This window comes from Myotis myotis, unplaced genomic scaffold, assembly GCF_014108235.1.
Source record: "Myotis myotis isolate mMyoMyo1 unplaced genomic scaffold, mMyoMyo1.p scaffold_m19_p_8, whole genome shotgun sequence".
NCBI lineage: Eukaryota > Metazoa > Chordata > Mammalia > Chiroptera > Vespertilionidae > Myotis > Myotis myotis.
In genome coordinates, this window is record NW_023416390.1 from 18,696,833 (window position 1) to 18,709,119 (window position 12,287).

Here is a 12,287-nt window from a genome sequence, read left to right on the forward strand (position 1 = left end):
GTTTATTTTGTATTAAAAATACTACTGTGCATGTGTTATAACATTTTTATACTTGTGATGATCACAATGCCAAACTTTAAAAATTTTGAAATTAAAAAAAAAAAAATGATCCTATAGCTAAAAACAAAAAAAGAGAAAGGACTCCACACCTTCAGTAGTGGTAGAAATCATGGGCTTCACTATTCAGCCCCACGGCGTGAAAACTGTACTAATGGCATAATGGAGATTGCACCACCAATTCAAGGGTGTAAAAGCAAGGACACAAGAATTCCAGTGTAGATACCAGCCCTGGTGGCACACTCATCAGCACAGCACTGATTCTGAATGGTAGCTGATATCGAAAGCTAACATTTTCTATCATGAGACTATATTACTTTTATTATTGGACTAAAACATTGCTTGAAAACAAATACAATTAAGTAACCTTCGAGTTATTTTTACACATTGAATGGAATTTATTTGACTTTATTTCTGCTTTGTCTTCCTAGGGTAAATGTGAGCAGTCACTTTATGGTCACATGCATTCCGTCAATGATGCCACCTTCACTCCTAAGGTGAGTTCAGTTCTCCCAATAATTTTTTTAACTCTTCATATATACAAATTCATTTTAATAAAACAAAATCCCAGGTGTAAATGTAGGTTAACAGGGTAAGTAGGAGAACACATTTGGGAATTAATTATGACAATGGAAAAAACATATAGGTAGTATAGGTTTGCAGAAGTTTAGAACACAAAAACATACAATTATAGTTGTAGGAACAATGAGGAACTCACCTATTGAACTTGACTCTAATGAGGTACATTTTTGAAAGCTTCTTTTCTAATTTTGGTGTCAAGAAAGTGTGATATAGACTTGTAAATATTAGTGCAGAATCATAAAATAACAAAAATGCTTGAAAGGCAACCCAAGAATAAACACCGTCAAAGAAACAGGGACTTCCTTCTGGTTAGAACACAGCCACCTTGAATGGACAAATGGACAGCTTTTCAATTCTTCATTGAAAGGTTTTAAATATTTCTCCTTTCATATAAACTGATGGCATCCCGAATATGTTTTTCTGAAACTTGAGATATTTACATATCAGGATGATTTTTCCAGTGATGAAAATTGTTAAAACATTGCTTTGCGTTGCTGAGCTAATTGCAGTTATCCTTAAAAGGGTTCAAATAGTAATCATGGGAGGATGATTTAAGTTTGTTTCTTCTCAGATGGAAGTGATTTGACAAGATAGATGACCTCTTAAGTCCTTTCAAACTCTATGATTTAATTATACCTAACATTCTAATTTGTCTCCAAGTTCCCAGTAGAATGTGAATCTTAATTCCATATCCCTCTTCCAATTAGCTAAAAAAGAAATCTGGTAGGTTCCCTATATCTAATTTCAAAATGACAGCATTGTCAAAATTCTGTTACTGTTGTGCTGTTATTATTCTTTTAGAAAGAGGAAAAATGCAAATTAATTTTTTTTTCTACTAAAGGAAGGTTGTTTGCTCCACCTGAATTATGCCAATGTCACTGTCAACCCTGGAATGTTAATAATGAGCTCAACTACAATTATATTTCAAGAAAGGAATTTCCATTTGATTGACTTTGTTGAGCCAACATATTATGGATCAGTTCTAGATACCAAGCAAAATTTTATTTCTAGCATATTACAAAGCCATTTAAGCAACATGGACCCATATAATGTGGATATTTATGCCAAAATTCTATTAAGTGGCTTGCAACTTTATGTACCCTAGGAAAATTGAATGGAAGCTAAAATGAAGTAAACTAATATTTTGTAAGTTAGACATTTTATATGGTAAGCAATATTGTAGCTGAAAGAGACACACCATTTAACATACTAAATAGTAAAATTTAATAAATATGGAAATAGCTAAATCAGATTTATTGAATCAGCAATCAAGGGAGACACACATTAATTATACATATTTCAAAGCCAAAATGATGAATATGAGGTCCAGTGGCCAGTGTCACGGTGGCTAATCTAGTTTTGTTTACTCACTTTGTTCACACTAAAATGCCTGTCACTACACAGTACCAAATCAACATGCCAGGACTTCACTGAATTGTTCCATCAATTTATTTCTTCTTTGCTGCAAATATTTAATAACTAATTAAGGAAATAATATTTTATGATGATAACTGACACTCCTAAGTGAAGTTTACACTCACTATGCCAATTGATTTGAAAGCTATTTTGTTGCACACACCTGCTGAGAAATTGTCAAGAGATCAGTAAATTTTAGTTACTGAAAGAGCAAAAAGACTTGTAGGGATTTCTCAAGAACATGGCATTGTGACACATTTCACTTTCAAACAAACTATCAGACAAAGCTGTGATAATAAATGCATTATAAGGTACATGTATAGCAGGCAGCAATCTGAATTACCTAGTATTAAACTTACTAATTGTTTGATGCCTTAGGTTACCTTCATAAAAAATGTATTCGGCTATTTATATAAGCACAATTTTAGGAAAATTCCACAATTTTAGATTTGTAAGCAGAAATCACAAATGTAAAATTCAGTGTTACCTAGCTAGCAACCAGGAATCACAGAAACAAATACAAAATATACAATATGTATGTATGGTCCTTAAAAGCTATGTAAATTTAATTTTTATTTTATATAGTGTTAGGGCTCTGGTGTCTTTATTTCTTACCGATATTTCTAATGGAAGAAGATATTTATGTAAAACCTCTTTTTAAAGTAACCTGTTAATGTCTGTCCATGGGCTATGCATATATATACATAAAAATTCATTGGTTAATCTTTTCCTGCTCCCTCAACCCTTTCCCTCTGAAATACATCAGTCTGTTGTAGCTTCAATATCTCTGGATCTTTTTTGTTCCTCAATTTATTTTGATCATTAGATACCACATATAAGTGAGATCATGTGATACGTGTCTTTCTCTGACTGGCTTATTTCATTTAGCATAATACTCTCCATTCTTTAATGAAAAACAGAAGCCATCAGAGAAGAAATTTCATATCTTCCTACTACTATGTTAAGTAAGAAATGATATATTTCATTGGAGCAAGAATGGGTATAAGCTTCAGTAGGAGTATTTTTTTCATTTTTACATTTAGAATATACAATTTAATAACTAGGCAGTTAAGAGCTTTATATTTGATCTGAGATAGGTTAATTACTTTTTCTAAGTTGGTTGAATAGGGACATAAATGAGTTAACTCATTTTATATTTCCTTTAAATCACAGACAAATAAGTACCTGCAATTAATTGCCTACCCAGAAAAGTTATCTTCACAGCATTTTAGGAAAGGAAATTCAATTTCTGATTTTTTAAAATTGTGTTTGTTATTCAATCTCAAACAGAAAGTACTTAGTATCTCTCTCCAGCCCCTTTATATAAAGCAATGCAAGTAACATTTAGGTTATGCAGCTATTGATCCTCTGAAGGACAAATGATGTCAGGCAGCACTTATACACCAAAAACATTTCAATTTTGTTTATTTCTTCAGCAATCCAACTTGATGTCAACTACCATTTAACCTGGCCAATATTGATATTTCAGTCAGTTATTATTCATTATTGCAAACTATATTGCATAAGTCGAAACTTTTAGATATGTGATAAAAAACAACAACACTAAAGCAGGTTCTATTTGAGGAAATTGGAAACAACAACAGAATAAAAAGTTAAGGGACTTGTAACATGCTAATTTTATTTTATAACATATTTGAATTATTTCAATGTTCCTACATATCTAAAAATCAATTTTATGTCTTTTAAACTAATCTCATACTGCAATATCCTTAAATTAATCATTTATGAAATAGTCTTGCCTTAACATAATACAATAATTTGATTGAAAAATTAAAGTAAAAGAATTTGTACAAACTGAAAATACAAATTAGTTAGAAATTACTTTTAGATATAATAAATTGATAGAGGTTTTTACCCTTTATTTCTACTTTGTTTTGTTAGAATTTAAAAATGTAAATAACAAAGAATAGTACATTTAAGATTATACCACCTGCCCTCAAAGTTTAACTTTTAGAAATTTATACAGTTGGATAAAGATTACTTCAAGCATGTATAATTTTCTTGATGGTTCAATGAAAATTAGAAGTATCATGATGATGTCATATATCTTCATACTTCCTCTTTTACTATAAAACTAATCATTTGTTTTTCTATGTGTACATCTTTTGAATGACCGTATTTTTGGCATATATGAAAAAGTCAGCATGGCTTTTAACTTAGCATCTCTTTACTGAGCACTTGCCATGTCTCAAGCACAGCTCTAAATATTGAGGGTGCAGCAATGCACAATACCAACTCCTGTCCTTATGGACTTTATATTTTGGTAAGAACCAAAGAAAATAATTAAACAAATGAATAGTCTCAAGAATAATAAATGTTATCTAACCAGAATAAATTCAGGTGAAAAGAGTAATGAGGTGAGAGTTGGGGCTTATAATAGAATGGTCAGGGAGGGACTCTGAGGGAATGCCATTCAAGAAAACCCTGCAGTGATTTATTTTAAAATACACTTTTATTGATTTCAGAGAGGAAGGGAGAGGGAGGGAGAGAGAGAGAAACATCAATAATGAGAGAGAACCATCAATTGGCTGCCTCCTGCAAGCCCCCTACTGGGGTCCGAGCCCACAACCCAGGCATGTGCCCTTGACGGGAATCAAACCCAGGACCCTTCAGTCTGCAGACCAACACTCTATCCACTGAGCCAAACAAGCTAGGACCCCTGCAGTGATCTTAAGAAAAAATTCAAATAGAGGCAGTAGCAAAGACCAAGCTCCTGAGGTGGTAGAAGTGTGGTGTGATGGAGTCACAGAACACAGGGAGAAAGCTAGGATTAGATTAAGCAGGTGAGATATTTTACCTGTAAGAGATCACTATTAACCTAAATTGTTACTGGTTAAAATGTGGGATGTTTGAAGCCATGTTAGCATAATCCCAAGCATTATCTTTGGCTTCAAAAATGTTTATATGTGAAAAGAAACTGTCCCACTATAGGCAATATAATAGATCCTTTGGCTGAGTAATGCCTTCTCCCCCCCCCCCCCCCGCCCCCAAAGCTGTTGGCATAATTCTTGGTTCAGAGGTAATCAATAAATAGTCATTGATTAGGATATATCAAAAATTCACTGTAGGTCAGAACTCAAGGGGCATTTAAAAGAGTACATAGTTAAGACAACATTTGCTGGGACAGGAATACATTTATTTTATGCTATTGATCTTAAAATATTATTTCTGAATTTAATACACTTTGCTGACTTCCCATGTTTATTCTGAGCATAGTACTGCCAAAAATAGTTCAAAATATATTTATTACTTTTATAAAAATATGATATCACTGCTCAGAACATTTGGCTGCTTAAGCAAGTGGTCTTCCAATACAACTGTCTCATTTAAACAGTTTTCCAAGGGCAAAAATACTCTAAATGATATCACAATATCAATATAAAATTATACATTTTTTTCTAGTCATGGTTAATTATTGTCAGTCTAAACTTGCATGTGGTTGAAAATGTTTGAAATACTACAGGTATAACAGCCTGAGTTTTTAAAGAGATTCTTTTACTTATAATGTCTAATGTACCATCCATTATCTCTGAATCACATAATCAGAGCACAAAGAATTGTCACACCAATTTACTCAAAAGCATAATTACAAGATAACTTGATTATCCCCGTTAATGTAATTTTCCCCACTTAATTGCGTGTTCGTGGGTGAATGTGACCCTGTGAATCATACTTCAAGAAGTGACTGCTGGCTAACATGAACACCACGGGCAGAGCGGAAGTATCTGCCCTCCTCCTCAGAAATGCCATTTGTGTACTCAGTGTGGCCCTACAGGGAAGATGCTTTCAGAGTTCCCTCTCCCCACACATGGTCTGGAATTTCTGCTGGCAGACTTCCCAATGGTCTTCGGGCCCAGCATGTCCATCACCACCATGCTCTGCCTCTCACCCCACCTCAGTTCAGCGGCTGTTATAAAAAAAAACAACAAAAAACGCAAGTTTTCCAACTAAGGAAATATAAGCTGCTATGTTTATATTGCATTCAGAGATCACATTTTATTCTATTTTTCCTAAAGTATTCAAGTTTAAATGCTCATTTGCAAATACTCCTTGACTTGTACTTGGTTGTTTGGGAAGCAAAAGATCCCTTTGTTTCTAACATGCTGATTGCATCTACATTTTGTTCTACTCAACTAAAGAAAATTAAGACCACAAAGACAGGGCTTAATCTTGGAATTGAACAAAGGAGTTCAAAATTTCTCTCTTCTTAGGCTGAGGGGTAGAATTTTTCTTTAAAATAGTTGTTTTTCAGTTTACATACTCAAATACAAAATTACAAAAGAAACAAAATCACTAAATTATAGATGACTTCCCTATTATTATGGCTTTTGCATATCTAAAAATAGTAAAAATAGATTGTGCCTTTGTGGGCTTATAAATTTTCTTTCTCCATTCTGTGGATAAAGTTTCTTATCTTCAGGAAAATATTATTTAGTGAAAAATATAGTTTCTAAAAAATTCTGTGGCAGCAGAAGCACAGCCTAAAGCAATAGTTCTTAGAAAGACTATGAATTTTAGTGAAATATATATAACTTAACCTCTCTGACCTATTTTTATGAGTCAAACTATAGATTTTTAGAATATGTTATTTAATGACATCCATATAGCTACAGCCAAATATAGCTTATCATCATAAACTTGAACCTTAGTAATTTAAACATTATGATAATACAAACCAATGCATAAATTATCATTTTTATGTATATAGAACTGCCTTGATTTTATGCAACTGCACTTATGTACATATTAAAAGAAAATAAATTTATTACAGTTTATCCCAGCAATGTTATTACAGTGCATACCATATTAATCAATAATAATTGGCCACTTTAAAGGAGACTTCTGCCAAATAGAGTAATCCTTAGGTTGCTATCACAATAAATAAAACGGATTTAACAGAATTTGTGTGGATCTACATATAATATATTCTGCAATGATTAAGGAGCAGAAGGACAAATGGGAAAAGGGACTGCAATGAAGTCATTAAGGTGCTGTTGCTATCTTTGCTAGATGGTTTGTTTTATTTCACCGTGAAGAGGTAAAATATATATATATATATATATATATATATATATATATATATATATATATATTTAAAGCTCTAGCTAAGCACTTTAGAAATGATTATTTTGAAATTACTGGAAATATGAATTTGTACCCTGTTCCTAGTAAGTACTTTAGGAACTTTAGAAATGATTATTTTGAAATTACTGAAAATATGTATTTGTACCCTATTCCTAGTAAGTACTCTATAAATATTTGTGGGACTGATGTAGGTAAATAAAAAAAAAGAATCATAACTTTTTCCAGCCAGGAAAGGAACAGATCTGACTACATATTTTGGGGTGTGTACCTATGTAAGCGACTCCCATGGACATTCAGGTTCTGCGCCCCTCACCGGCCTCTGGTCACTGTGAGAAGACTAGTACTTCTCTAATTCGCATCCCCTGCCTTGCCCCCTTCATTGCTCTGGGAATATAAAAGGACTGCTTTTCTACCCTGATAAAGAACAACAGATTAATGAATTTAAGTGCCTATATCATTAAAATTGTCATCCCTGGTATACTACTAAAAGTGCAGTAGCAATTGCATCTAGCTTTCACTCTCTAGGAGGTCCTGTGATCTCCAATTTTTTAATGTAAATTAATGCAAAAGCTGCTCCAACAGTATCACATACTATTCACTTCAAACTCCAAACAGAATCTTCTATTACTTGATTTGGTCAATGGAAAGAGCAGAGAAGCAGTGAGCTGAGCTACAAGTTAACGAACAGAATAGTGGCTCCACCAGGGATGAAGGGTTTGGGGAAGAAAGCTCTCTATGTATTGAAGAGGAGATTTCACCTACATCTATTTTATTCTTATCTATGTACATAAAAGCCTAAGTGACTGAACAGCCAGTCGACTGGTTGCTATGATGTGTGCTGACCACCAGGGACAGATGCTCAACGCACAGGATCGGGCTCCCTCCTGTCTGGGTCAGGCCTGCAGGGATCGGGCCGAAACCAGCTATCCAACATCCCCTGAGTGGTCCCAGATTGTGAGAGGGCACAGGCCAGGCCTAGGGACCCCACTGGTGCACTGGGCTTCTAGTGTATAAATATTTATAAAATGTAGTTGCAGGACAATACATTTCATTTCACTTAGGAGATTTAGAAATTACTTTGAACAAGATGACTCTATCACTCATTAAGGTCTAGGATCACGTCTTATCCTTTTCTGTCCTGCATCTTTCCTGTCCTCTCTCCCTCTCCCCCCCCCCCCCCCCACAGTCCATCACCTGGTGCTAGGCCACTCTAACAGGGAATGCTTGTCTGGTCAATAGTTAATGAATGACAAATAATTTTATCAGAGTCCTTAAAAAAAGAAGTGTCATCATCTTTTTTTGTTTGTTTATTTTTTGTTAATTCTCACCCAAGGATATTTTTTCCATTGATTTTTAGAGAGTGGAAGGGAAAGGGAGAGACAGAAACATCAATGTGAGAGAGACACATGGATTGGTTGCCTCCTGTATGTGCCCTGGACCAGGGCCGGGGATCGAGCCTGCTTGTTCAATTTGTTCTTTGCTAATACATATTTGTTGATGTTTTGTTAAAGTACTAGTAGTTCTTTCAGGGTGTTCTGCCTTCATAACAGAATATGCACTTTAAGCGCTTAAGTACTATTTCATTGGATTCCATTCCCCAAAGCATCTAAGTCAAGGCATGCAAAATATTTTCCTCCTTAAGAGCTTAAAAGCTTGGGCACTTCATTCAGATTGACTGGGTTTGAATCTTGGGTCTGTTTTACTAACACGATGACTTTGGGCAAGCTTTATTTATACCATTGCAAGTCTTTTTTTCCTCATCTGAATAATAGGGCCATATAATCTAACCTTAAAGATGAAGGATGAAATGAGATAATAAATATAAATCCCTTTGAACAAGTTATTGTGATTATGTAGTAAAGTGTTGTATATTGTTGATGATAAGTAATTATTTTTGAGATGTCAAGCTTCCATATACCTGGGACATGATTGGTGATATAAATTATTAATGCCTATTAGATTGACAATAGCATAGGAAAGAATTATGTACTGACCTCAGCAACCTCATCTACATCTTTCCAATGCTTTATATTCCCTTCTTCTTTAGCCTTAAACTTGAGCATTCCCAAATTTTACTTTCTATTTCCATTCTAATTCCATATTTCTCTGCCTTATTTGTGCTATTAGGGTACTGAGGAAATGGTGTAATGAACTAATCCTTAACACTGCACAGGCCTGTCCTAAGAGACACACTAATGTATCAGTATACTAAAAATGTTTGAAATACTAATTTTTCTGCTAATGAGCCTAAACATTTTACTATAGTTATACCTTAATACCAAGTTGCAGGTCATTACCTTCACATATTGAAAGCAGCTGATGTTTTAGGGCTTAATGTTTCTGCCATTTGCTTGATGAACCCTCTTACTTGCCCATTTTACATAGCAGAATTTTAAGTTATAAAATTAATACTTGACAGGTATTGTGTATGTTTTTTTGATTTAATTATTTATTTATGTAACATTTTTTTTCTGATGATAGCAATTAATATATGCTAACTCCATTAAATTTGAATTTTAAAAATGCTAAAAGGAACAAATAAAATAAAACTGATTTATCCTACCACCTAAAGATAATCATTTCTGATTTAGTTCTCACCACTCTGATTTTCAACATATGCTTGTGTGTGTATCAGACAGGATAAACAATTGTGTTTGCTGCTTCCTTCATTGAACTGCATATGTATGTTTTCCCATGTATTAACAATTTTTGGAAACGTCATTATAATAGTTAAGATAATAATATTTTTATTTATTTTCTATTATATTTTTATTGATTTCAGAGAGGAAGGGAGAGGGAAAGAGAGATATATACATTGAATCATTGATCAGCTGCCTCCTGCATGCCCCACACTAGAGATCTGTCCTGCAACCTGGGCATGTACCCTGACTGGGAATCAAACCATGACCTCCTGGTTCATAGATGGACACTCAACCACTGAGCCATGCTGGCCAGACTAAAATAATAGTTTTTTTATGTAATATTACAGTTTTAAATATGTATGTTTTTATGCATACATGTCTATTTATCTATCTAGGCATCCACTGAAAATAATTTTCTTACACTTCTACTGCTTCATCATATAAATAATATTGTGAGAACCATCTTTTTGGCAAGTATTGATCTGAGTTATTGACTTACTGAAAATGTATCCTAATGGGGAAATATATTCAACATATGTAAACATTTGTGATATATTGTGGTATATTTTTCAAGAAATAGAATATTATTGTTAAAGTCTCAGACTCTGAAGTCAACCAGACCTATGCTTGAATTCTCTTCCCAATTCATTCTCTCTGGGTAATTTTAGGAAACTCACTTGACCTCTTTAAACCTCATTTTTCTCCATAATCCATAAAATGGGATTATTGCATCTATTAAAATATCTCTAGAAAACATTTTCTTTGAAGTCTATCTTTCTTCAATTAGGTTTAGCACATAACTACAGCTAGCCATTATTTTTCTTATCTAAACAAGTTTTAGATAAATAATTTGTTTTTTGCCAGGTGGTACCTCTCCCACATCTTTCCTCTCCACCTCTAGATCCCCAAAACTCCCACTATGCTGTTCAGATGAGCAATATTCTAGTATCTTCTAGTGCCCTAAGGAAAGAGATTTATTGGCAGAAAGGCTTCCATTTTGTATGAGAGGAAGAGGGATATTGGGTCTTGAGGATATTCCAAGTTTTTGGTTCTGTATTCTCTATATTGTCTAGCTCTTGATTTCTTTCTAAGTGATTCAGAACTATCAGGGTTAGATCTAATATTTACTCCAAGAATGTTATGGAAGGACTTGGACAAAAGTAAAACTAGGCAAGTTCCATTGAGGCATTCATCATCTATTGGTTTCACCAATATTTCTTGAGGTCTACACTGCCATAGGCACTGCCTCTGCCTCATTGGCAAATTGGAAATGCAGCTAAGTTGTTCCTTCACTACCAAATATCTCTTGGTTATCAAATATGAACACAAACTTATTTATATCACTTAATAAGTTATTATATTTAGTTTACCTACTGTATACTTTGCCATGGCTCCTAACTATCTTGGGAAATAGAAAAATCTGGCTACATGGTATTATTCAAAATGGTCTAAAATAATATCTATTCGTTTATTAATAAGCATTTAGCACAGCACTTGATTCATTTAAAACACTTAATAAGTAATATTATCAGATAGTTTAACATTGGTCATTTTACAACAGTAAAAGTAAAATGTAAAAATGTTAAAAGTATTTAAATACTTATTTTCACACTAAGAGTGATTGAAATATTTATAGGTGTCTTTCCTCAAATTGTAATATTCAGTGGTATATAGCACAACTTTAAGATTACCTTTAGCTTATAGCATCCAGAAAAGTCAATCAAGTCCATAATCTGTCTTTGTTGTAAACTCCTTCTAAATTAAATGTATTCAGTTCTCTGAATTGAAGGAACATTTTTGTTTCCTTCTGAAAGATGTTTTAAAAAGCCCTTATATCTGGAAATATTTTTTCTAATTTCTAACATTAATATTTCTGATGACCCTGAGAACTTTGCTTCTGAAAATTAAATTCACTGATTCTTCACAATTCTTACAATACATGTTTACATATCTGAAAACATTCCAAGTTCTCCATGTTCCTTTTAAGTTATAAAAAGATTAAACATCCCCTTTATGAAATTGGGGACAAGGTTGCTGTATTGCTTCACTTGTGATTACAGTCATAGAATTTTAAAACTAATGGCATTTGTTGCATTTCTGATATGTTTAGGGAAAAGCAGAGTCCACTTGGAATGTAACATAAGCACATTTTTGAGAAAAAGAATAGAAATCAAGGAGTAAATGAGAAAAAAAATTATGTGAGCTAATTAAAAATGGTAAGAAGGAGAACTGTACAATAATCACATTATTTAACATTTTAGAATATTTTGGAAGAAAATGAGTACACTTTTTAGTTAACGTTAAAAAAGTAAGCTAAAGCTGAAAGAGATACTGTATATTGAATGGCAAACAGTATAATGGCATCATAAACATTATTTATAGGTCTGATGTGGCCAATACTCATATTTAATTGCCGAGTAGAGAGAATTTAAATGGCAGAATGATGAGAGTGAGCATATATTATGAATTGCTGGAGAACGGAAA

At 33.3% G+C, this 12,287-nt stretch overlaps 1 protein-coding gene across 1 annotated transcript in view; it reads left to right on the forward strand.

Moving 5' to 3' along the window:
• The window catches only part of SPAG16 (sperm associated antigen 16), a 658,615-nt gene that overhangs the window by 453,287 nt on the left and 193,041 nt on the right, over nt 1–12,287 (forward strand). The window contains exon 14 of the mRNA XM_036318536.1: nt 489–554. Coding sequence (XP_036174429.1) covers nt 489–554 — 66 coding nt within the window. The remainder of the gene's footprint in view (nt 1–488; nt 555–12,287) is intronic.